At 43.2% G+C, this 26807-nt stretch overlaps 1 protein-coding gene across 4 annotated transcripts; it reads left to right on the top strand.

The window, feature by feature from the left end:
- Nucleotides 1–794: 794 nt before the first annotated feature.
- FAM168B (family with sequence similarity 168 member B) lies at nt 795–25961 on the top strand. Of its 4 annotated transcripts, XM_062006067.1 has the most exons (8): nt 795–896; nt 1380–1445; nt 7624–7704; nt 11034–11117; nt 14723–14865; nt 15513–15690; nt 17659–17788; nt 19028–21022. In XM_062006067.1, exons 3-7 carry the CDS (start codon nt 7635–7637, stop codon nt 17769–17771), a joined length of 588 nt encoding a protein of 195 aa, XP_061862051.1. In that variant the 5' UTR covers nt 795–896; nt 1380–1445; nt 7624–7634; the 3' UTR covers nt 17772–17788; nt 19028–21022. The 4 variants fall into 4 exon arrangements, with proteins under 4 accessions (XP_061862051.1, XP_061862052.1, XP_061862049.1 ...); XM_062006068.1 differs by lacking the exons at nt 1380–1445; nt 19028–21022 and adding an exon at nt 24795–25961; XM_062006065.1 differs by lacking the exon at nt 1380–1445.
- The last annotated feature ends 846 nt before the right edge of the window (nt 25962–26807 follow it).

The following is a 26807-nucleotide window of genomic DNA, read 5'->3' as shown; positions in this document are numbered from 1 at the left end:
TCTGGGAAAAAAATCATCTGCTATACACTGCTGTCTTGTCCCATTCGGCAGACACCAAGTGCTTTATCCAAAGGCCAATTCTGGATCTCTTACAATGAGAAGTCCGTATGCTTTGTGTGAGGATCACATGGTGACCTTGGCAGGTGTGGTGAGGTCTGAGAGCTGGGAGGTCGGCTTCCAGCCATCGGGTGCAGGATGGAAGGTTAAGTTTGAACCTAAAGTCATAAAACCTGTGTGAGCGTGTCTGGACCACGCATTTCAGTTTTGTACCAAGCTCGGTGTGCTCCAGATTTCTACAGCAGCGGCACGTGTATTGAAAGCGAATGTTTCGATGAGGAGATGCTGCACTGACACCACCGTCCCGGTGCCTCCCCGGGCACGTCCCAGCTGCGGCGTGCTGCCCCTCGCTCCCTCGGCAGTGCCGCTGCGCGCGGCCTCTCTCCCGCCGCAGCGGCTGTTGTGTGTCACCCCGCCCAGCGGCGGCTCGTTCTCGGCGGCTGTGCGGGCCCGGCTCGCTGCGCGGCCCGCGGGCGGCCAAACCCTCCCCGCCGGCCCCGTCCCGTCCGTCGGCGCCAGCGCAATGGCGGCGCTGCGTCACGCGCTACCGGGCCTTCCGCGCACGTGACGCCGGCTTCCGCTTCCGCTTCCCCTTTCCCGTTCCCGGCGCCCGCGCCCCGCGGAAGTGACGTCGCGCGTGTGGGTGCGCAGCCGTTCGGTGCAGCCGGGCGCGGAGCCGCCGCCGCCGCCGCCCCGCCCCGCCGCCCCGCCCCGCCCCGCGCCGCGCCGCCTCCCGCACCCGCGGACGGACGGACGCGCGCACACGCACGCGCGCCCTCGCACGCACGCAGCGAGACCGCCGCGCCGGCCGGGCCGCCGCCACGAAGCGCCGCTGTCCGGTGAGTGCGGGGCCGCGGGTGGTGCCGCTTCCGGAGCCGCGCCGGGCCCGTTATGTAAGGGAGCCCGCGCCGCCCGTCCCCGCGGCCCGCGCCGCCGGCCTCCCCGCTCGGCCCGCCGGCTCGCCCCTCTTCCGGCGGCGGCGGCGCCATCCCGGGCCCCGGCGGGGGGCGGGCCCCGGCGCGGCGCGGGCAGCGGATGCCGGGCGGAGCGCTGCTGCCCGCTGGGCCGCTCCCCGCCGGGCGGGGCGGCGAGTCACCTTCAGCGGCGCCCGGGACCGCGAGGGCTCCGGTAACAGGTGTCCGCGGAGGCCTGTGCCGGGGACAGGTGATGGGCCGATAGAGGAAGGAGCCGGGGCAGCGCCCGCAGCCGCCTGCGGCTCGTCCTCGTTTGCGTTCCGTCGCCGCCGGGAGCTCGGGTTACCTTCGCGGACTACATTGGTTTTGGATGCACGGGACGCCCCTGATACTGGTTTATTGATGTAGGCTGAAGGATTGTCCCGTTGATAACTTCCCGACCATTCGGTATAGCGTCCTAAGGGACTCGGTCAGGTGGGTTTGCAGATAGAAAGACTGTGTGTAGCTTGTGTGTTGCATCTGCCCCTTTACCTTCATACCTGTGAGCTGGGGAAAGGAGTAAAGTTCTAGTTGTGTGTATCTTCTTGGATGGTTTGTGAGGTAAACAGGGAAAAAAAGATACTTTCAGCAATTTTCTGGAACGTTTGAAGCCAAACCATACCCACCATTCAAATGATGAAATCAGTGCTCTGACAAATGTAAAGTTAGAGGGTTGTTTTAAGTAAAGGAGAGTATACATCTCTCAGCATCAGAAGAACTGGACTTAATTTGTTCTTAAATGTTCAGTAGTAGTGTGCATGTTACCTAATTTGACCAGACTTTCTGTCTGCTCTAATGTGACTTTACCATAAGATGTGTAATTGTTAGTGTCATAAAACTTCCATCCTCACATAATGCATGCTCCCCAGCCTTTATGTTTGGCGTAGTAATTAAGTGCTTTAACTTTCAGGTTACAAAGTAGCAGTAACTAAAAGGCTTCTGAGGTTCTGTCTTAATTTAGAACTTCTGACAGCTTCACCATTATGTGCAATAAACTGAAACTGAACTTAGTGAAAAATGTTACGTATGAGAAAAATTTAACCAAGAGCTTTGGGATTTAACTCCAGTTGTGAATACGATTCTCTCATGTCATGAAGTTTTATGCCTTCAGTGTAGTTTTTTTCCCCCGTTTCTCATAGTTGATTAGCTTCCCCTAAATTTAGCAACACACAGGCTTCTGAGATGCTTACTATGAGGAACTGATGGTTTTGCTGCACTATTGTACTTCTTTAAAGTAAGAATATCCACAAGCTGTGCAGAGGATGCAAGGATCAGAGCTGACAACTTCTATCCCCCTTGTTGCAATAGCAACAACAGAAATTGTAGAGTTAAAAAAATGCTGCAGTTTGTTTCCCTTTGCCATAGCTGGTGGGATTTTTGAAGAAAAAAGGTTTTGGTGATTTTCTGGTATTTGAAAGAAAAAGCACCACCACTAATGTAAAATGGAAGTTGTTTCATGAGCAGGATCTTAGAATTAAATTTTTCACATAGGTTTGCTTTTAGAGAATGGCATATAGAACTAATTGTGTGAAGTCTGACACACTGGCTCTGTCCTTACTGGGTACAGGTAGTATTGGTGTAGTGTATTTCAACACAAAAAACCCCTAAGGAGCTTCTTGTACAATAGGCTTACAGATGAGAACTGCAATTGAGGATTAAAAAGTCTAAAGTGCTTTTCTTCATAGCCTTAAAAAAAATGCATGCATACAGAACATAGAAGAGTGATTGCAGGTGTCTCATTCTTTCTCTGTTATGATGAGAACATCTTGTAACTTGAGCAAGGAGGAGGCTTGAATGTGAATGATGTTTCCAGCTTTAAATTTTACTTTGTGTGTGAACAAAGTTGTTAATTGTCTTCTTTCAGGCTGTGGTTCTGCAACCTGAATCTGTACTGCCTCTATCCAGTCCTGCTGCCTTCCTTGCATTGGCACTGGTGCTCTCTTAGCCATTTGGTGGCATGTCTCTGCTCTCTCAAGGTGGTAGGAAGAAAACACAGCAACCCTCTACCCAAAAAACTCCGGCAAACCCCAGAATTCTGTGAGCTGCTGCAGCTTCCTGAGGGGTTCGAGTGCCAGTGCTGTCCTGGCACAGGGAGTGGGGTTGCTTGCCAGAAACATGGCAGTTCTGTGTAAGTGTTGATTCCAGCTGGCTCCAGTCATGGACTGCCATAACCCCATGCCCTGTTCTAAACAGGGGGTAGTACTTGCTTCCAGGTGAAATTCAGTGACCTTTGTAGAGATCTTGAGGGAATGGAAGAAATGAGGTGCCTGCTACCTGCAAATACCAATGCAGTGTGAGAGCTGTTGTCTTGGCCTTTATGAAGTCTTGAATGTCTGCTGATATGAGCCCCCCTTTCTTTCTTTCTTTAAAGATAATTGCGACAAAAGTGCCTGTTATTTGGCCTAGGATTTGCATCAAAGGGCCTCATTTGGTGACTGAAGTTTTAATAGGACACAATGCAACTGAGACTTTTAATCGTTGTCAGTTATTTGAAGATCTCAAGTGTCCTGAACCATTTTCTTTGTTGCTTAGCAGTGAAAATTACTTCTTTCTTTTTTCCCCCTACATTGCAAACTACCAGGCATTTAGGAATTGTATTTTACTTCTGTTAAGCCTTGACTGGAAATCCAATGGGTAAAATGTAGAACATTGCTGAGATGGTAATTAACTCTGTGAGGGAAGCTGGGCTGTTTATAGGGTTTCATAGCAAACAGCATTCTAAAAGTACTCCAGGATGGGTGGGTTTTAAGTGTAGTAATAAGTTAGTGTGAATTTGCTTAAGTTCCAAGAATGAAAGCATTAGTGTGCCACAGTAGTGTGCTTTAGGCAAGGTACTTGGAGATTCTTCCCCAACTCTTACAATGGAATTGTCACGAAATGAGCCCAAAATGGCCTTCAGGAGATCTTCTTCTGATAGTGTTTCTGCACAAAGAAATACTAAGCAAACGTATCTGTTACAAAGAAGTGTACAGTCTGTTTTACAGTATTTGCATTGATCTGCGGTTTTTTTACATGTCTCTCTGTAAAATGATTTTAAAAAGCAGCAGTTCTTAGAAAGATGCTCATTCTGACTGTAGCAGGGAAAGCTGTGTAAGAGTATCTATCTGAGGGTGCCAGAGCTTTGGCGTTAGCAGCAGTTGGCCTTTGTGCTCAGCTTCCTGAAACCAAGTTTTGAGAGGAGAATGATTGTCATGGTGTCTGTACCAAGATGAGATTTAACAGGTTTGATCAAAACCAAGTTTGATTGTTTGGCTTTGGCAAGAACGAAAGGTTGAAGCATTTGTGCTTCCCAAGTATGCTTGTGTAGCCTTTAATTTGAGCATCTTTAATAAGTAGATACCTTCCTTTCAGCTGAAAGAATGTAATTTATGTACAATTGACTGTGTGCAATTTATATACAGATGATGCACAGTAGACACTTATTTACATACACATTAACATGAGAATGCTTTGGAAAGGATGCCAACCAGAAGGTTGAAAGCCACTATCCTTTGGGTTAGCTTTACACTAGTTTCCCTACTGTTTGATGTGGACTTTGTTATGGGAAGTGGACTGAAAAGTTCCCTGTTTCAGTATCACAGATGACCATAATTTTCCTTGGATGGAAGAGTGGTGTGGTTGCAACCACTGGGTAACACTGTGTAATTATACTTTAGACATGTTGGAACCTTCTGAGAAGACTTGAAAAATAATTATGTTAATTAGAAGTGATCTGAAGCTTTGTCTGTGCTACAGAAACTGTAAGTGCTTTTTGTAGGCTCTCTACTCGTGCCGCAGTGGTGAAAGCTACAGTGTGAAAGCAGAAGTGGTGAAAGTACGTACCTGCTCAACTGAAGTTGAGGTAGCATGTGTGTGCACACAAGAATTTCAAAGTAAGGATGCATTTGAAGTGGAAGTTGACATTGTTTCCAGTCAGAGGCAGCTCTAGCAGGCTGCCAGTGCCAGAAGGGTTTTTTTCCTCTTACTTAAGTGGAATTCATTTCTCTTAATCTACAGTTCCTTTGAGAGCAAGGCTGATGAGTTGTCTGACCTTTTCTGTTCATTTTCTGTACTTTTTGCAGCTTTGTATGGCTTCCGTTCAGGTCATTCCCTAGAATGTGCATCCTTGTCTTCTGCTGCAGTCATTGACTGCTAGTACTTCTAATAGTTGAGTTATGTGGGGTTTTCTTCCGTTTTACCTAAATATTCACAGAATGCTCTTGCTGGTTTTTCAGTCCCCTCTCTCTTCCTTCTCGTTGCCATTCAGAATGGTGGGAGGGTTACAGGGTCTTTCTAATTGCTGCAGACTGCAAGGAGGAGCAGGTGTGTGAGAAGGTGCTATTTATATTTGAGTGGATGGGTATATCCACCTGCCTTAAGACTTTTACCCCATGACTCAGAATTGCTGAGACTCAAGTGAAGCTTGAACTTCTTACAGGTTTTATAAGTTTATAAACGAAGTATGATAAAATCAACACTGAAAGATGAGCAAATGAGAAGGCAATGCAGGGAGATGTTAAGGGAACAGGCTGAAAGTCTTTGAGTAAATGAGAGTTTGGTTCCTCAATCAGAACCAAGAATACACAAAGTATAGCAGAGAAGAACAATCAAGCTGGACTAACATTTCACAGCAGCAAATCATGCCTGTTGGTTACAGCACAGGAGAGTTAATGCCTCTAAAACTCTATGGGGCTTCAGTGGAAAATAATGCTTTATACTTGAAGCTGATTAGTTTGTTGTAGAACGTTTCCACAGAGATTTGTGTCAGTCTCCTTTTTCCTGATGTTAGTCAGGTGACAAAAACATGCTGGTCTAGGGAACTTTCTTCATATTAAGCAGCGTAAATTGCAGGTGGTTTGGTTTTTAACCCATTCTTAATGTGTTCTCTTGATATGTAATCAAATAGGCACCTGGAAAAAAATGAAAGCAGTTCTGTTAAAGTTAGTGTTATTGCTAAGTGTGTGTGTTGGAAAGTTCGAGAAACTGGCAGATCTTGTAGTTCTCTTGATGTGTTTTGAGTGTCTCCTGAAACCTGATGATAAACTGTCTGACAGAACTTCCTAATTTTGCATAAATAGTTCTTTAACTTCTGCTATGTACTAGGTGCTGCTAAACCTCTTGATTTTAGTGTTCCTTTAAAAAGCAAAGGACTTATGCTTTATACAGTCACTTAACATAGGTTTGTCAGTGCAGCTATGCTGTTAACTGAGATTCCTACCATAACACATTCTGTAACTAAGGTAATGCATGCATAATTATGACTCTGCTTCACAGACCTTATTTGTAAACTTCTATTAAGCTGTGTTAAACGATTTAACACAGTATAAGACGGACAACACATTGAGATGCAGCAGAGGAAATGACTCTGGCACCAGGCATTAACAGTTAATAAGAAAGTCTGGTTTCATAGTGTGCCCTCCTGTCTGACCATCAGAGGCTATTTCTAGTGAAAAATGGTCAAAAAAGTGTTAAATCTTGTAAGTATATGCAGAAAATCAGTTGATTGAAGACAGTGAGGTTAAAACATGGGGATTTTTTCCCCCAAACATTAGAAAAGTAGTTGTGAGCAGTACTCCTGTAAGAGGCAGGTGCCAGGGCCTGCTTGTGAGCTGCAAAGTGAGCATGTGTATTCCTAGAAGTACATGGGCGTACTAGAAAAACCTGAGGAGCATCTTCAATGCCATTTTCTTTTCCATGGTGCTTAAGTACAAGCTGTTTTTATTAAGACTGATGTTTTGGTTTTATTCCTACGAGTGTTGCTAGCTGTAGGTGACTTTTTGGTGTGTGAATACAGAAATGACTGGACCCAACTGTCAGCTTGTCGTAGGCTCTGAAGAACTGAGCAGCAAGTGAAAAAATAAAGAAATGTGAGCTAGCTGTCTAATACAGAAAGTCTTCTGTAGTACTGGGGCTGTTGACGGGTGATTATTTTGTGCTGATAAAGAACTAGAATCCCAGACTTGAAATGCCGATGGTAATAGAACGTCAGTGTTTGCGTCCCTTGGCTAGATGCCTCAAGAATGAAATGGGAAGCAGCAAAGATCAATAGATGGTAGATGGATGATAAGTGGTTGATAGATGTCATGGAGGGGAGAAGTCCCAATACATGGCAACTCTGTGGTGGGTTGTGAATTTGCTCCCTGTGGGGAACTCTTAGGGGTGGTAATCTTTTGAAAGCATGCTCCACGCCAGGGAATGTTTCCTTCCTGAGACATTCTGTAGCTGATTCAGAGATGCGAGGCTTTGAAACTTGTTTCTGCAGTGACTCTTGCTTGTAGCTGCAGTTTTAATGTCGAGTAGTGGAATTGCTGCTCTTTCCTCTGTTGCTTTTTCTTCTGATATGCTTTCTCCCATTTCCAGTTCCATTTTGTAGACTCACAGAATGGTGGGATTGGAAGGGACATTTAGAGATCATCCAGTCCAACCCCCCTGCAGAAGCAGGGTCACCTAGATCAGGTCGCACAGGAACGTGTCCAGGCGGGTCTTGAAGAGCTCCAAGGAAGGAGCCTCCACACCCTCCCTGGGCAGCCTGGGCCAGTGCTCCATCACTGAGATTACTGAGATTTCAAGCTTTCCCTACCCTTGAGTAAATGCTTTTTTTTTCTTTCTTTTGCTTTTTTTTTTCCTGATTCAGTTACTGAAATCATGAATCCTGTGTACAGCCCTGGATCTTCTGGGGTTCCCTATGCAAATGCCAAAGGAATTGGTTATCCAGGTAAGTAGCTCAGTCTTTTAATGGCTTTCAGTTGCACTGATCTTTGTAATCATAAAGAAATAGCCATTTACGAATGGCTTCATGTATTGTAACTTGATTTGTGATTTGGTGTTGGGGGGATTAAGTTTAAAGAGTGACATTTCAAGAGTGATATTGGTTGTTCTGTTAGATTCTAACTTCAGTATCTCTTCCAAAGCAGCTTATTTTAGGAGCTCTAATAATTACACCCAGCAAGAAGAGGAGTCAGTCTATTTCTGCTGCGAGTTGGCTGGCATTGTTAACCTTTTATCCTCTAATTCTTGTTCATGCTATCTTGTTTTATGACTGATTGAAGCATAGCATCAAAGACAGGACCAAAAAAATGGCCCAAAAATGTTTTTAGACCGGAAATTAAACGTGTTTCATGCTTTCTCTGCTTCTCATTTGGCTGCAACTTTCTCATCAGGATTAGGGGTTTTTTTCTCCCCTCAACTGCTAATGAGTGTGTGAGTAGGCTTCTCTTCTGCTGTCCCCACACTTCACAAGTTGGGTAAGACAATGATTAGCTTTGGATAGAACTTTCCAGGAAGGTGGAAGAGAAAGGCTAAGTGCCTCTGAGGAATTTCAAGCAGTATGCCTTGATGCAGTCACTTTTTTCTGATATCTGTGGAGGAAGAGGATTATTCCATCCTGGAAGGTCTTTCAGCTCAATTTTTTATTTATCATACCCAGTTAAACTTTTGTAGCTTTTACAGGGAGGCTGTTCTCTGATTTAGTTGGTGTCTGTTGGAGGAGTAGTCATTCTGTGACATTACTGTTCATGTTTTTTGTAGCTGTACCATATTTTCCTACTGGTGTTTACAGTTTTTATATCTAGTTTTCAGCTTAGGTAGTACACTGGAGTTCCTGTTTTCCTCTCTCTAAAGCCTGGTGCATAAATTACTTTACTGTTGCCTTGATGATCTCAAAAACCCTTTTAGTTTTTATATTTGCTTTTCAGGTAATGTAATTTTTTCCTCAAGCTAGTGTACTTTTCTTGATTGCTACAAGATTTCTAAGGGGGGGAAAAAGACAAACTGTGTTGCAGTGATTTAAGTCTGTTGAGTGACTGAAATGGTGCAGTAATAAATGATAAAGCTGGTGCTGTGTAGCTGTGAAGTCCTGCAGGGTGGTTTTATTTTCTGTAATTTTGCTGTATAAACTGCTGTAATTTCATAATTCATCAAGCAACAATGGTTCCCTAATTAATATCAGTTACAGCACAATTATTTCTGTATTCACAGTAGATTGCTTTTTCTAGCCTTTCTTTTGCTTTAGATAAAGATCATTATAAATTATTTAAACACAAACAATGTCGCTGTTTTATCTTTTTTAAACACAGATTTCTATTATCCAGAGTTTCATTTGTCCTTACAACCTTTTACACATTGCATTGAAGCTCTTGTTTACACCAATCTAAGTAGTATCTTAATTTACCTAGGAAGATAGGCTATTGTAGATTCATAAATAGCAGTTTGAACACCATTACAACTTGTTTTATTCTAATTTATATTAGACTACATATTAAATTATGTAAGTACTGTGTATTTGCAAGTCTTCACTTGCTTGTAAATTAGCATGAATAAAGCAATATAAAGTAGAAATGTTATAGTAGTGCCTTAAATATCATGCTACAAGTTGTTCACTCCAAATCATTCCTTGCGGGAGACGAGCAGTCGGCTTACACAGGCCTGACCCTTAAATTCAGCTTAGTCAATTGGGTCTACCGTGTTAGGCTGTTACAGATGGTTTACTGAGGCTCCCACAGGCTTAAAGACTGTGGGAATAATTCAGAACACATTTGTGCTTTAGGATTTCTTTTCAAGATACTATTGCATGCCTAAGTTTCTCTTCTTTACCTCTCCTAATCTAAGAGCTGCAGATTTGCCATTCAGAGTAATTGAGTTTACATGGGTTGCATGGTAATACAAAATAATGAACATATTCCTAGGTGGAATGTATTCTTTAAAGCTGTTGCATATTTATTTAGTAGTTGTATATATTATACTACACCTATTTTAGGTCGTTGGATGGGTTTACAGTAGCAAAGAGTCAATATCCATATGTTCCCTTATAGATGAAAAGTTCTGTGTAGAAGTTAAAACTGCTGCTTGTCCCAGTTACACTTTTCACAAATGACTTTTCCTTGAGCAGCTTGGAGTGCTCCACTGTGGAGTTAAACCTGTGAAGTAAGAATAGAGGGCTGAAAATGTATACAACATAAATAATGTTGCAGAGGTGTGGTCAGTCTCAGTAGGGTGTAAAGCAGTACTAAAGCTTTTCACTATCAGCCTGTAGATTTAAAAGCCTGAGAACTATTTACACTCTGGAAAGTTGTTATAAATTGGATATGTTATTTTTACCTTTGATTTTTAAGCCTAATGCTTTTCTTAGTCTTATCCATGCTGACCAGCTAATAGTAGTACCAAGCATATGTCACTTGATATGTTGACAGAATGCCTTACAAAACTCGATTAGCATATATAGTCCTGAGCTAAGGAATTTTTATTGTTAGGACTAATTGCCAAGGACTCTGGGATTTATAGCAAGAGAAACCCTTCAAATTTGAACAGCAGTTTAAAACTAGCAGCTTTAAGCCTGACAAGTCCATATACAAATAATAATTGCCTTCTACCTGGAGAAGTTGAAGTCTTTATATGTAAATAACAAAATGTGGTAGCAACTCTTTCTTAAATACAGGTGTTACTCAGTTTTAGAGTTTGGTATCATGTAAATAAGTCCCTGGAAGAAAGTAGTAGCTATGGTTAATTCAGAAATTCCACTTGCTACAGTCTAAACTAACTTTGTATCTTTCAAGTGGCTGCAGCTTCTGCTGATGCTATTTTTTTGCCTTCTGCTGGAAGCCAGTGTATTGTGATGTTAGTTCAGACATAGTGGTTCTTGTATGCTGGTGCAGAAGTGTTTTCTTGTCATTTTGGTGATACCTCAGTGAATCACTTGTTTACAGTTAACTGTCAAAGTCCCTGCCTGAGACTGATGAGCTCAGATACTTGCACAAAACTCTGTTGTCCAACAAACTTTAGGGTTACTTGGCCAGCTTTGAAATTTGCTGAAACAGGGATGTAAGGAGGAATGGCACTTGTGACTCCTTAACTGTTCCCTTCATTTCACAGTCAGCTTCAGGTGGCTTGGGAGAAGAAGAGCCCAGTGTTTTAGTTGAAGAGATGTGATTGAAGGCCATCTGTTAGCTTATCTCAATTAGAAGATGTACAGCGATATCTTTGAGAGTCAAGTCTGGTTAGACTGTGGAGTCTATCTAGAAAATAACTGTGACATATTCTTTCTTCTAGCTGGCTTCCCAATGGGCTATGCAGCGGCTGCTCCTGCCTATTCTCCTAATATGTATCCTGGAGCAAATCCCACCTTCCAAACAGGTATGTTCAATAGGTAGGTCAAAGCAGTAACCTGCAGTTTGGAAGTTTAGAACTAAGAATGAGGAAAAGGGGCTTACAATAACAGACTATGGGATACCTTTTATGTTACTTGGAACGTGACTCACGAAGAATCATCTGATACATTAAAATGAGTATAACCCTATCTTAAATCATACTGCTTTCACCTTCAGAGAAGGGGAAAGTGAAGTTTTTGGCTGCCGTTTTTATATTTTAGACTGATGCTGGAGGATTGCATTGAGTTTCCCTTCACTGCTTCCTTTGTGACTGCCTGCTTTGCATCCTACTGGTGGTTTTCAGATCCCTGGTTTTCCCTCTGCCTGTTCTCTTAAAAATTCTTCTTTTTCATCCTTGTCTTAAATCATTTTCTAAGTTCAGCTTGCTGCCTACTTTCTGCTCTTAAAATTGTCATGCACGAAGTAGTTGTCTGGAGAGCCTGGTTGCTGGGTAGAACTGTTTTGTCCATGGTGGATCCTGAGGGAGGATTTAGGTAACTGTGCATGCTTGTCACCTAAGACAAAGGGGGTGTGATGAGCCTAGGAAAAGCAAGATGGAAAAACAGACACAAAAAAAAGCCAAAGCACTGAACTACGTGTGGTGTTTTTGCATAGTTCTGCTTTCAGTAATAGAAGCTGGTTTTGATGTGCTAATGCTTGACACAAGCCAAACGGATAGCATTCAATTTCCACTCAAACTAGGAACATAGATCTGGTAGATCTAGATTCACTTACCTGTTTTGTGCCCTTTTTTCAGATCCAATTTGTAACCAAATTTGTCTCTTAGTACCCTGATGTAACTTAGAGAGGAGAGGATCCTGCATGAGATTGGGAAGCTTATGCTATAGAACCATGCTTGCATTATGGAAGTTCAGTGTTTGTAACATGTGGCCTTTCATTAACTACCATGAGACTCTTACCAGGGTGTGGTAGCAGTTACAGAGGCAGGAGAGAGTCAGTCCCCTAAAATGTTTGCCTGCAGAGCCTGTTAAAAGTGTGTAACAGTGTAGCTTCCCTTAGACCTATGCAGTGTCCTCATTGGTACAACTTGTGTCCCTGTTCAGTTTGCTGCTTGGAGGCATAGCAAGTGCAGAACTGGTTTTGACTTGTCGTTGGCCTTGAATTTAAGGTAGGGAAATGATGGATACTCTTTAAGTTTCAATAATTTTCAAGAAACAAAGAATAAAATCTGCCCTTTGGATAGTGTGTTGCCTCTGTGCAGGGATCATATGTCAGGGTACCAGCTTGCATTTGCACTGCATTGCTTCAGAACTTTCCTGAGAGTGGTGTTCAAGGGAGAGCAGTTCCCTTGGGAGGTGTAACAGTCCCCCATGTGAGCTTTTTATTGTCAACTTCTATTACTAATGGGAGGTTAACTTAGTGATGGGTCTGTGCCTTCTGTGCTGCACTGTGCAGATGATGAGGGTTCCTGAAGTTGTGCTGAGGAGGAGCTGTACATTTGGATCCTAGGATCAGATACTGAGAGATAGTTCCAGTTTTATTCCTGGTTGCAGTTGGGAAGTCCTGCTGCAGGAGGGTGAATATAGGCTGCATGTAATCAATTTACCAAATCACGAGGCTGATGTTTTTATCCAGTTGATTGGGTTTTTTCCCTCCTGTCAGTTATGTTGGAACAGGTTACTGTTTCTGGAGAAGATTCTTGGCTTCGTAGACTTCATGGTGGTGTAAGATTACTTTGCATTGATTGATCTTGGAATATACCTCCTGCTAGATAACAAAGGTAGATTAAGACATTTTTCGCTCTAGTATGAAACAGGAATAGAGGTGTATAGAAATCATACCCAATCTTCCAATGACCCTGATTTTTTTTAAAGCTAGTGCTATTTGCTGTCTTAATTTCTGATGAATAGAAAACAAGCTTTTATTTCAGTTAGCTACTCTTTAAAATATGAACTAAAGGTCAAAATATCTAGCTCTTGTAATTTGTGGGGATGACAACTTGAAGTAATCAGCCCCAACAGCTGGGTTTTCTTGTATTTTTTTTTAACTCCTCTGATGTAACTGCTTTGTTGTAGAAACAGAGCTGTTGTAAAATCACATCACACAGCAGTATTTTCATGTGTTGTGCCACTGCTGTTTAGGAAGGACACCTTCTTACAGCTCTGTTTGTTTCATTTCTGTGGTTTTTGAATAACCCATGTGGTTTGCTTTTAAGGTCTTTGCTCCCAATAAGGAAATAAAAAAAAAAATCTAAATGGGAAGGCAGAAATACCTCTTGTACTGATGTACCACTTTGCAAGAATGGAAGTTAAATGGCCTGTGCAGCTGGATCAGTGGGTTTTTAGGATGACAGTGGTCTTGAGTGAGGACACAGTTGTAGTTCAGTAGTGGTGCTTCATGCTCAGCATGTTGTAGCTGAACTTTTCAACACAAATAGCTTCCCCATACTAGAAATAGAAGTTACTTCCTCAGAGTGCTCTATTCATGGAATACTTAGGATTTCTAAAAACAAGAGTTCAGAGTAAGTGCTGTGGTAGCTGTCTTTGGTGTCTCTGAAGGTGAAAAATTCTTTCTTAAAGAGAGGGGTAAGAAAAGCATAGTAAATCTATTTCTTTGTTAACGGTTATCAGTTTGAAGGGTGGGATGAAACTGGAAAGCAATTGACTTCTGCAAAAAGAAGGAAGGTCATCTGTCATCGTGCTGTCTGCACAGACTGATTTTTCCACAACACAAATGCCAGTGTTCTCTCTGGATTTCCGCTTCATGGCTTCAGATCTGTTCTCTGTATTGAACTCAGCACATTCTGTGGCTTTTAAAGTCACCTTAATCTCTATTCTGATAGTCTCATATTTCTTTTTTAATTACAAAGTGTGTTTTCTTCCTTGTGTTGCCCTGGTACTAGGTTATGAGCATGGTTATGGGTATATCGATGTATGTAACACACCAAAAGAAGATTTAAAGTGTCTTTGGAGTGTAATTTGCAGTTGCAATGAGCTCTGCAGTGCTTGTGTTTTAAAGATATGGCTGTTCATATTTATTTTAGCCAGTACAGAAAATACCAGGAAGCAAATATTGATGAAGTAAGTTGAAACAGAGGCTGCAGGTCGTGTGTGTGTGCTCTGAAAATACATCTTGAGCTCTTTACATGAGTTTGACTTTGGAAATAGTTTTTCATGTGCTGTATCATCTTCTGCTGAAGGTAACTGCTGGCTAGTTAACTGTGTTTTGCCAGTACAATTTGGAGGGCACTGAAACCTGGGCTGGTACTAACACATGCCACATCCTCCTGTGTAGGAATCCTGCCCAATATGCTGAACTCAGGCATTTAATGATGTTCCTACAGAGCTCCAAATCCACTATGTGGATATCTCATATCTGTAGGTTTGAACAGCAAATTGTGCAAAGATACAGTTAACTTCTCATGCTGGGCTGACACAATCAAGTATTATTTTCAGACTGTTGACAGTGTTATGTAAATGACTTGTGCTTGGATCCTGAGCCCAGCCTACTGATCGCTCACGTGAAGATTAAGGAATTTGGAAATGAAGAAAATTGTTCCCCCTGACTTTAGAAAGCAGTGTGCTGCCCACTCCTTTTTCATGGTTTAATGCAGATTTACCTTTGTTTCAGGTTATACCCCAGGCACCCCATATAAAGTATCTTGTTCCCCCACAAGTGGAGCAGTGCCACCCTATTCTTCGTCACCGAATCCCTACCAGACTGCTGTGTACCCAGTTCGAAGTGCCTATCCACAGCAGAATCCATATGCACAGGTAAATCAACTAACCCAAAGTGTTGTCAACTTACATTAAGAAGCCTCTGTTGTGATTTGGAGAGTTACCAAAGCTCATGCTTGGCAAACTGTTGAAAAGTATTAGAAAGGACTGGATTAAGACACTTGATGGTAACAGGGGGGAAATGTGTCCCTCTGCATAAAGGAAACTTGCCTGCCACGCAGGCAGGAGTTGAAGGCAGTTAATAAACACATAAAAAGGCTTATACAGTCTGCTTAGGATTTGTCAGAAACCTTTGGTTCTTCACTAAAAACAGCTGAAGAAAAAATTGTGAAAGAACGAGGCGGGTTCTGTCCTGGATTAATGTAAGGAAAGATATGAAACAAAGAGAGTGAATGAGGAATGAGCCCGTATTGTTGAAGGTACGGTCAGTATTAGAGTTCTGCAAAGCCCCTGCTTTGAATGTTATCCTAAATGGCTTAAAGAGGGGCTAAATGTTAAAAGTTTGCCAGGGAAGTGCAATTGGGAAGGAACATTTGGAAGATGAAATGAATATTTGGCTTCTGTGTTTACAGAGCAGCCCGTCTTTAGAGTGATGTTTTCATTTGATGAGACATTAATGAAAGAAGACATCATTAATGCTCCCCACCAGATACCTTGTAACGAATTTACTTTTTCTCCAACAGCAAGGCACTTACTACACACAGCCTTTGTATGCAGCACCACCCCACGTAATCCACCACACGACGGTGGTGCAGCCCAACGGCATGCCGGCCACCATGTACCCTGCGCCCATCCCGCCGCCCCGGGGCAACGGTGTCACCATGGGCATGGTGGCTGGGACTACTATGGCAATGTCAGCAGGTATGGCAACTTACAACCTAAGAGTTTCATCTCTCCTTCCAGTTTGAGACACAGAGTAAAAATGGACTGCCAGGTTAGAATCACAGAATGGCAGGGGTTGGGAGGGACCTTTAGAGACCATCCAGTCCAACCCCCCTGCAGAAGCAGGGTCACCTAGATCAGGTCACACAGAAATGTGTTCAGGTGGGTTTTGAAAGCCTTCAGAGAAGGAGCCTCCACACCCTCCCAGGGCAGCCTGGACCAGGGCTCCCTCACCTCACAGTAAATATTTTTTTTCCTTATGTTTAGGTGGAACTTCTTGTTTTCCAGCTTTTATCCATTACCCCATTACCTATTGTCACTGGGCACTGCAGAAGTACTACCCCATCCTCTTGACAGCGACATTTCAAATACTTAGGTTAATGAGCTCCCCCCTCAGTCTCCTCCAGACTAAACAGCCCCAGGTCCCACAGCCTTTCCTCATAAGGAGGATGCTCCAGTGCCCTGATCATCTCGGTGTCCCTGCACTGGCCTCTCTCCAGCAGTTCCCTGTCCCTCTGGAGCTGGGGAGCCCAGAACTGGACACAGGACTCCAGATGAGGCCTCACCAGGGCAGAGCAGAGGGGGAGTAGAACCTCCCTTGACCTGCTGCCCACACTCTTGATGCCCCCCAGGATGCTGTTGCCCACAAGGGCACACTGCTGGCTCATGTTTAGTTACTGCCCACCAGAACTCTCGGGTCCCTCTCTGCAGAACTGCTCTCTCAGCAGGTCATCCCCAGCCTGTCCTGGTGCATTAGACAGGACTTCTGTAGGTCATTTAATCCAGCATCTTCACAGGACATGCAGGTAGATCAGGTTGTGTGTTTGTTCAGTGATAGTTTGATCATCTTTAAAGATGGAGATACCACATCTTGTTTTCATCTGTTAGCATCAGGGTGTAATAGTGTTTCTCTAGATCTGCCTGGAATATTACATACTCATGCATTCTTTTACACCTCAGTGTGAAGAGTCTGACTTCTCAATACATTTCTCTGTGATGAAAACAGTCGCCTCTTAAGGCTGAGGAAAATGCAGTGTTCTCAGGCCACCCCTCGGGTCACCGACTTTCTCTGGATGTTGAAATGTTAATTTTATGTGTTTGCACTACCTGCAGTGGTTAGGGATGTCTTCTTCCTCGTGCCACAGTCTTTTAGAGTTGGAGTTTTAGAGAAAATATTGTTTAATCACTAATGTAGCCTCATCTGTGAGTGTTTACCGAGGGGGTGTCATGCTTTGTTACTCAGTGGGTGTTAACTCATGAAGAAGTGTGCCTTTCACTCAAAGGATGCTCAATTAATTCAGTAATTTGAAAAACAAAGCCAGAGCTGGGAGCTTGCTTTCAGATTCTGTTTTTCCTCTTACCCAAGTTATCATTTAATCTGAGGAGCCTCAAAACTAGAGAAATTGTGTGTCACAAACTGAGCTAACAGCGGATTCTGATACGTGGGCAAGTTTATCCCAGGTGTTTGTCACTGTTTCTGCAGAGTGCTGTAGAGTCAGATCCTGCTATCAACCTGTTTCTCACAAGCCCCTGGGTCTGTAACAAACCTATCTGTAATAATACATCCAAGACCTAATTTATTCTGATTTATCAAAGTTATCACTCCCATCAAATATTCTTACAGCATGTAAAGCCTGCTGTGGGAAAAAAGTTCAGCAGTGAAAAATGCTGACGTTGCAGGGTCTCTGCTAGAGCCATTTTTGAGTAATGAGTATCTTTGTAGGCATTGGACTAAACTTCAAAATGATCTCCTTGCATATATGTTTGAAGGAAGGTTGGGGCTGGAGTGCAAAGTGATGCTGGTAGTTTTAAATCAGAAGATGAGCAAGCTGTAATTGTTTTTAAAAATAACCTTTTCTTCTCCCCCCTTTGTTTTGTTTTCTTTGTTTGTTTTTCCCTAGGCACTAGAATTTGTGCTTACTGAAATAATTGTTCTCTTCACCCTAGGTACTTTGTTGACAACCCATTCTCCAACTCCAGTAGCCCCTCATCCAGTTACTATGCCCACATATCGGGCTCCAGGAACACCAACCTATAGTTATGTGCCCCCACAGTGGTGATCATCCTGGCAGTCAGTGTAAGTTACCAATGCAGTTTGAAAGCTGTTAATCTTTCCTATAAGTGACAACGTTGCAGGTTCTTTCAGGGAGGTTTTTCAGAAGGTAAGGAGTCTAAGGTACTTCTGCAGTATTCTAATGGAGTGAGAACACACAGATTATTGTGGGTGTGACAGCTTTTCTCTGCAAAGGGAGAGAAGCCTGGTGGGACTCTTTCAGTGGCCTGTATCTTCAGGAATCATTCTTGTGGCTCATGATTGCTGAATGGGAAGGAATAAGCCTCAAATTTGCCTTCTTCAAGTACATCTGGGTATTTAGTATTGTTGAATGAAGCAGTGCTGTGATTCCTTGAAGATGAATCTTTCTCACAAGCTGCTGAAATAAATACACAACTTTGAGTTAAGTTCAGATGTTCACTCAGGTAAGTATGAGTTCAGTGCTTCTTGCAGTCAGCATGGAAAAATCATTTCCAGTGAGGACCAAAATGCAGATCACAAGTTTCAAGCAAGGGAGTTTAATTTGGAAATCTGCTACAAGGTGGGATGCATTTTGGGGGCGTAGAGTGTGTCAAGCTGACACAAAGCCTGATGTTTTTGGGATCCTCACTTCTGCTTCTGTCTTTAAGCATAAGTTGAGAACGGCTTCATTTGCAATAAGGACTTTTCAGACCAACTGGACTAAGAATTTGAACTTTAGTCCATTGAGTTGATGACAAAGTTAACTTTAACTTTCTGTGGATTTCTGTTTGAACAGTTAGGAGTCCATAGATCTGTGGTTACAGGTGGCTGTGTTCCCTCTGAGTCAGTAATGCAGTGGCTATTTCTCATTTTGCTGTAATGCTGTATATCATTCTGCAAACATGAAATGTTTCTCATTTATCCAAGAATGTCGTGTTATATGGGTACAAAAAGTGAGACTTTTGCTCTGAGTCAGGACTGCTGATAGTGAAATTTAGCAAAAAAATACCTTCTTAATATGGCACCTTCTACTTAAGACAAAACCACTGGTGATGACAGAAAACTGGAATGGACATGATGGGAGAAAATCAGTGAATTTCTAACCTAGAAGCCTATAGACTTCAGTAGACTGGGTAAATGATAGGGAACCATTGTATAGTGCTTGCCATCTCTTGTGTGTGCATCAACGTGGTACATGCAATGTTAGAACATTCTGCCACTCCACTAGTATTTCACATCATTGAGACTATTTCCCACCTTCCCCCCCCCCCCTTAATGTTTTCTACCCCCCTCTTAATGTAGGTTTGAAGATGGGAGATATGCAATCAAGAAATTGAGGTTTAAAAGTTGGTGCTGAAGCCCTCATGCCTCCAACCAGGACTTTTCTTCTGAATGCTTTCAACACTTGGCTAAACACTACTAATTCCTGATCACTGAAGATTTTCCAGTGCTGCATATCTTACATCTTGGAACTCCAGCAGTTAGTCTTAAAGCAAATCCTGTTTTGTGGACTGTCTTGCAATTTTTTAGCTAATAATATTGATAAAAAACAAAAAGGGAGTATAAATTTATTCTGATCCATATCTAGTTGAATGCATGTTAAAACACAAAAACAAAAGCTTGCTCAATCTACCTGCAGTGACTGATGCAAAAACCATCATATGCAAATCCAAAGGAACCGAGAAGTATTTCACAACCTTTATCACTGATGCACTGTCGTAACACATGCAGGGTCTGACAAGGTAGAAACATGACAATGACTTTCTTTATAGAACATAACACCCATTAGAGAAGTGCTTCAGCCTTTTTTAAGGTTGATGGAGGTGCCAGTTTAAAAGGGGCATATTTTTATTTAAGGGATAGGTTCTTTTCCAACTCAACTACTAAATTGGAGCGACTGGAAAATGAGTCAGACAAGCTGTAGAAATCACACACACAGTTAGTTTACTTCTACCTTTTCACCTTCATTATACAGATTCAGTGTTAAACAGAAGTCCTTAAGGATCAGAATGAAATGACAAAGGTAACGTGTGCCAGTAAAATAAAGCAAACTTCCTTCAGGCAAAACTGGCTCTTAGGAACAGTAGGAGGTGACATCACCTGCATAGTGAATTGCATGTCCTGGGGAGATAAATATCCAGTCCTGTCTTTCATACCATGCAAGATGTGTCAAAGTGAGACTGCCACACAGACAGATAGAAAAACACTTTCTTTTAGTTCTCAGTTCAGGAAGTTTGTGCTGTTTTTCCTAAAGGATGTTGTAGTCAGTTGAAAATGTATGTGCAGTTGATCCAGCTTGCTTTCCTGAAACTTAAGAAATGCCAGGGCTTTCTACAGCAAACGAGAGGAGTCCAGCTGCATGTTACTGGGAGGAAAGCTTGTGTGCCTGATGAGTAAGTTAAAGGGGAACAAATCATTTCACCACAATTTCCTTGTTGGCTGTCTGCAGTGTGGCCGATGGATGTGCTGTAGCAGGGCTGACACAGGTTTCAAGTAGCTCTTCTTTTCCTGGTTTTTTTATTTTCTTGGAAACATTTGTAACTGAAGTAGGAGCCATTGGTTGGATGTGTTTTCTTAGTATCTCCTTTGTTGATTTTACTTCCTCAATTGCACTTGGAGGCACGTAGAAGAAGAGACTTGACTGCAGATCAGCATTTCATTGCAATGAGTCCTTTCTCATATTCTGTCTCACAACTTCAATTTTTAAAGAAGTACCTCAAAGCAAATGCTGTGGGGATAAAGGGCTAGTCCTGGAACCCATTTGTGTACCAAAATTGTTACAGGGCAGATTTTAAATTTTTAAATTTGACTCTTGCACAGAAAAACCCCACAAATCACAAGGTTTTCCTGAAGCCTGCTTGACTCACAACTCGTGAAAGATGCAGCTTTCTTCGCTGTTTTTGGCTACATCCTGCCTGCAATAAATTATACAGTTAATGGTTATAAAATGTTCCCTTTTAAGTGTATATGGAGAGGTATATCAGGCTGTATTGTTCCTTTAGATTCACTTCCATCCAGAAGGAAGGAGTTTTTTTAAGTTGTGTATCTTAGGTATGCTTTGTTTCCAGGTGGTGTCGTGCTCCTGTGCAGATGTGGCAGCTTACTTCAGGGTAGCATCAGTGCTGATAGAATGCTGCCGTTCCAGTACTCTGCCCTGCTGGGAGGCTTCCATACCTTTTGTAGCCCATTGGTGGGTAGAGCCTTCAGTAACACTTATATTTTTTTACAGTAAGCACTCTTCATATTTTGTACTTCCCTTATTTTTGTTTAATAAAGTTTAGGTTTATTTTGCATGAATCACTGTCAGTGGATGGCCCCCTTATTTCTAATGCCATGAACATCAAGATGTTGTTGGAATAAGTACTTTAAACCTTACTCATGAGCACTTAACTGCAGCTTAGGGATTTCCATATGTTTTTCCCATGGAGCAGAAAATGAGCCCAGACAAAGTGATTGGAACGTGTGCTGCTTCGAGTCTGCTCAGCGATTCCATTTGTGTCTTAGATTTGCAGCTTTGACTAGTCAGGTGTGTGAGGGAGTACAGTGAACATTCATCCAGGCCATTTGTCCATTTTAGCCAGAAGAGAGTGACATTTTGTTGTCTTGGTGTGGTTTGAGCAGAGAGCTTGAGGTCTGAAAGGGCGCTATAGTGGGGAGAAGCTAGAAAGAACAAGCTCAAAGCTTTGCTTGTCTCCTGTGTCTCGTCACCCAATAACCTAAAGCTTTGAAAAATAGGAGAGAAATGTCATGAACTCTGCAATAGATAGTAAAGGAATGAGTATGATTCCGTATGTATTCTCTCTAACTTCAGATCCCTCAGTGTCACCTGGGGATGGCTCAGTGTGTAGTGTTCTGTAACATTTAGGCAGTCTCAACTTGAGCACTTTTTGGTTCTCTCTAAGTTGCATTATGGGATTCATCCACGAGGGGGAAGCTGTACCTTCCTGAAGGGATACTTACACCTTCCAGTTGCCATGGCTGGGATCTGCTGGGAGGGTGGAGCTCCAGTAGCTGATGTGGGAAGTAACCAAAAGCACAGTGCAGGGGGACGGGGGGGGGGGACGGGGGGGGGGGGGGGGTGATATGTGTATATATAACTATCTTAATGGTATTTTGTTGCAAATAGTAGAAAGCATGGGTATAAAACTGCAGCAGGGGAAGCTGTACATCATTAAATAGGTGTTTACACAGCGAGGGTCTTACGAAACATTCTCTCCTGCTTTTTATATAACATTCCCTAGTTAGAATTCCTTTCTAAAGAAATACACAGTATGTGTTTGCACTAGAGCTCCTCAGCAAAGGAGAAGAGCTTGTGCAGTAGAGACATTTCACATTCAGGTTGTCTTTAAAAAACAAACAAACCATCACAAAAAACCCACCAAAAAAAAAAGTCACCACCAAAACTTTTATGGCAGCTCTGTAGGATTAAACAAAAGTACTACTGTAAACCTGGAACTGAACATAACTGTTGCAGCAATAACAAAAGAGAAGTCCAAGAGAGATTTGTTTTCTTTTAAAATTTCAGGTGTTGAGTTTAGAGAAAGTATTTTTTAAGAAGTTGAGGTATTCCCTATGTCAGGAAAAACTGATGCAAATGGCTTTTAAATGTAGCAGCAGCAAAAGAGAAATGGTAAGAGTTGGCACCAAAAATGTGGAGCCCTAGTCAGTGGCATGGAGGTTATTAATGGAACACGAGGAAGGAGAAGGGAGAACCTACTACTAGATCTTGCTTTATGCTTGTTGTAACCATCTCCTGTTTGGAAGTTTGAGGAGACACGCAGCAATGCTGTACAAGAGAGCTTTCTGAGTGTACTATGCAAGTTCAATGTTTAGATGCAGTGGTAGGTGGGGCAAAAAATTGTTTATTGTAGTCCAAGTCCTTCCTTGTCTTGCTTCATCCACTGAAGGAAAAAAAACAAACCCCAAACACCAAACCACCACCACCCTGAAGTACCACCACCTCTTAGTGTTGTGTGGGAACAGAGTGGTAGAGCAGGATACTCAACAGTGCCTGCTCTTCATGGAGCATTCTGGCCTGACTGCTACTCGGGTAGTAGGGCCACTGAAGGTATCTGAGCAAGAGATGACCTGAATTGACTTGGAATCACTCCCCAGTGCATAAGCACAGTATTATACACCATTCAGTTCGGTTTAGAACATCCATTTGTACCACTAAAAGCTTAAACTCATACCAGAGTAGTAAATACCGTGGGTGTGAAAGCTCCCATCGTAGGAACACAGAGTGGTGCTTCAGCTGCAGCTGGTGGGGAAGAGGAGCGATGCTGTGAGGGTGGGATGGGAAGATGCAGTGGCCTGGGATGTGGTTTGTGCTGTGATCCATAAATGGCCATCACTGGCCAACCTCAGCCTGTGCAGGGTGGGCAGGAGCCCCAGGAATCCCCATGTCCAGGCATTCAGGAACACCCCTTCAATAGACATCAAAGATCTTAAGCTCGTTGTTCTCATTGACAACTGTCAGCTTCCTAATCCTGTATGTTATCAATTCCAAAGCTTCCTGCACAGCCCCTGGGGTCTGATGAGGCAGAATGCCAAGTGACAGGAGCAACTGCAGCAGTGTGAGGATAGGTTTGGGCATGGAGCCTCGCCAAGAACGGAGCTCATTCTGAGATCTCTGATGCAGTGAGGACCCTTTCAGCAGGCTGTGTGCACCTCTCTGGGAGGGGGTGCAGAGAGAAAATAGCTGTGTTTGTAGACAGAGGGAAGAGGAAGAGTGGCTTATCTGGGTACAAGGAAGCCTTTTCTTGTGTGAGTTGACTCTTAACACTGAAGCATCCGAATTCCACAGGTAGTAAAGGGTCCATTTGTGATTCAAACCAAACAAATTGTGAACAACATCTGGGCTCTGAAGTTTCAACGTTAAGAAAGCGAATGTGACTTTTCCAAACTGTTGTGACTTTTGGGCACTTAGCAGGCAAACTGGGAAAGCTTTTTTTTTAGCTGGCTGCTGTACAGACTTGTTTTAAGTAGAATGGATTTGTTAGTGGTTTGGTTTTGTTTCTTTTTTATTGTAATGCTATTATTGGCTGCCCTCCTGTCTTAAGATATGAAAAAGTGAGTGCATGCAATGGAAGTACAAGAGGCCCCAGTAATAGTTCTCCATGTTTGTTATGAAATAGACACAGGTTTCCTTTTGATGACTTTTTTTAACTGTCTTACAAACAGTTGTATTGGTACTTTTGGGGTTTTTTTTACGTTTAGGTCAATGTTGTCTTCCAGAATAAGTTTTAAGGCATCACTCACTCCTGCATTGAACTATTATTGCATCAACACCAAGAGTGGAGATTCCATTCTGAGCCAGTTCAATTGTGAAAATTCATCCTTTTTTTGTTTCTTTTTTATGCAATTCAATGAGTAGATGAGCTCAGACTGAAATCCTTAAAAGCACGTTTATTGTAACAAGAATTGTTCTGTATTAATACTTCAGTTTTCAATAAAGATTGACTTGTGTTGCTTATTGTGGGGCTTGTCTTTTCCTGCTGTCTCTGGTGATGTCCTTTCAAGTAGAGATCCTGTGGCTGAAGAGCAAAAGGATATGCCTAAACTCTTCAAGCCAATGAAATGTGGCGATTGAGCAAAACCAAAGCATATGAATGGTTTGACTTTGCTCCATAAGGTTTCTTGATGGCTAACAAACCATGGTAGTAAAGGCTTCCCGAGGGGGAATAAGCAGCCCCAAGTTGCCCTGCCTGAGAGTGTGGTACAAAGAGTACAACAATGCCTCATTCCCTTTTGAGGTTTTCATTACTTTATAGCTTAAAACAAGCAAATGGAATGGACGTAGAATTTCCCAATGCTTCAGCATTTACTTGATACCAAATCAATGCTGTTTCAGAGGTGACAGGCCCTTGAGCAGAATGGTGGTATACATCATGTCTTGAGTGTTCCCCAGAAGGAAAAGAATGGAGTAGGTGTGAGCTGTGGGTAGTTACCTTGTTTCTTTAGAGCGTGGGTGGCTGTAGATGACACTGATGTTAAAATGGAAGGATGAACATTGGTGGGGGCCAAGCTTGTACTGCCTGAACTAACCAGTTATTTTTATTTGTTGTAGGTCTCCAAAAATAACCCTAACTTAACCTGTAATGTTCCTGTGGAAAGCCACACCTGTGGAGGAGGAAGGCACCGTGTCAGTGACTGCATTCACCTGCAGAAGTAGCATTTGGTTGTTGAGATTATTGCTACAGGTGGTTTTTATTGCTCAGCCAAGTAGTTGAGCTTCTCAAATAGCAGCCAAGCACTAGGAATACTGTGGGCAGATGGCTTTTTTTCAGTGTGTTTTACCTCAAGCTGATAATTCTCACTTCTGTTTCACAGGGAGATAGGATCAGGGTTTGAGGGGGGGAGGTTCAGATCGCTAGAGCTAATGAAAATTCATAATCCCAAATCAGTGGGTTGGTGGAATCTGGTAGAGTTTAACAGGGAAAGACTGTTCTTCAGCATGGTGCTGGTCATTCTTGGGTTAGAGGGATTGAGTGTAGCTATTCTTTTTGCTTTAAATGCATCCATGGAAAGCAGTGGGTCAGTAATGGTTTGGTTTGGTTTTGACCTCTTCCTGGATTGATTTTGCAATGACCTTGTGATGCATATTGCTCTCCTCCTTACTTGCTGATAAGGGGCAGCTAGTTTTTTGCTTTGAAGGTTGGATGTCTTGAAAAGAACTCCTCATTTTAGAGGCAGCTTTGAACACTTGATAACAGCCAGAAACCCCTCCAGAAAAGTAACCTCTCAGTGGTTGTCAGAAATAAGGCAGCAAGGTTTGAGTTCCAGGTTTGCCAAAATCTTGCTTTAGACTCTAAACTCCGTGGCTCACTGTAGACAAAGTCAGGTAACAGAAATAGCTCCTCTGGAATCGGGAGTGATGTTACCTAGCTGGGGATCTTCCTCCGTGGGAAGCGTCAGTCACAGTGCTGGGCCAGAAGGTGTTGCTGCCTTACGTGGATAAAATGCCTGACTTGTGTGGGGGAGGCTAAATGCTCTCCTGGATTGTATCCCCAAGTTTGTCAGGCATATTAGCTATCCTCTCTTCGTCATTCACAATAGAAGTTGTGCAGCAGGGAGAGATGGTTGAGAAGTTGTGTTGTCCATGCCATGGAGAATGGCGGACGTGCAGGGAAGAATTGAGCCTCATGGGTATGAGGGACCCCTGGCAGAGACCTTGGGTGGACTAAAAGATACTTCAGAGGCAAACTTGGCACTGAGCAGCCAACTGTCAGCATAAACTACTACAGCTGCAGCTTCATCTTTGGGCTGTATTAATCTGGTTTGTGGTGGTTTCCAATGGCTTGTTCTTTCCTGGACAAGAAAGGTAAAATGGCCAGCAGGTCGAGGGAGGTTCTCCTTCCTCTCTACTCTGCCCTGGTGAGGCCTCATCTGGAGTCTTGTGTCCAGTTCTGGGCTCCCCAGTTCAAGTGCTGGAGAGAGGCCAGTGCAGGGCTACCAAGATGCTGAGGGGATGGAACCTGTGTGTGAGGAGAAAAGGCTGTGAGACCCTGGGGCTGTTCAGCCTGGAGAAGAGAAGGCTGAGCTCAGGGGGACCTCAGTAACACTGACAAGTACCTAAAGGGTGGGTGTCAGGAGGCTGGGGAGACACTTTTTTCTGTAGTGTCCAGTGGCAGGGCTGGGGGTAATGGACATGAGCTGGGACACAAAATGTTCCACTGAAACAGGAGGAAAAACGTGTTTGCTGTTGAGGTGAGGGAGCCCTGGCCCAGGCTGCCCAGGGAGGGTGTGGAGGCTCCTTCTCAGGAGGTTCCCAAACCCACCTGGACACGTTCCTGTGCCCCCTGAGCCAGGGGAACCTGCTGTAGCAGGGGGCTGGGCTGAGTGAGCTCTGCAGGGCCCTTCCAACCCCCATTTACCATGCTGGGATGCTGTGAAAATATATGGACAAATGGTTATTTCCGAAAGAGGGAGGGGAAGGCACCCTTCTACAGTGTTGGGTTTTCCAGCCTTACTGTAAGCATTGTGATCACCTGAACCTCCCAGCTGAGGTGAAATGCTGTACCCTCTCAGGGCATCAACGCTGCCGTGCCTGAAGCTGCGGCCCAGAGTCTTGATGGTATGA

This window comes from Colius striatus, chromosome 12 (genome assembly GCF_028858725.1).
Source record: "Colius striatus isolate bColStr4 chromosome 12, bColStr4.1.hap1, whole genome shotgun sequence".
Classification (NCBI taxonomy): domain Eukaryota; kingdom Metazoa; phylum Chordata; class Aves; order Coliiformes; family Coliidae; genus Colius; species Colius striatus.
This window is presented reverse-complemented; position numbering and strand designations above follow the sequence as displayed.

Bases quoted from the DNA above. Each gene is read 5' to 3' on its own strand.
- FAM168B (XM_062006068.1), top strand. From the start codon at position 7,635: ATGAATCCTGTGTACAGCCCTGGATCTTCTGGGGTTCCCTATGCAAAT. The intron at 7,705-11,033 runs GTAAGTAGCTCA...TCTTTCTTCTAG, and splicing joins CAAAGGAATTGGTTATCCAG to CTGGCTTCCCAATGGGCTAT. The intron at 11,118-14,722 runs GTATGTTCAATA...CCTTTGTTTCAG, and splicing joins AAATCCCACCTTCCAAACAG to GTTATACCCCAGGCACCCCA.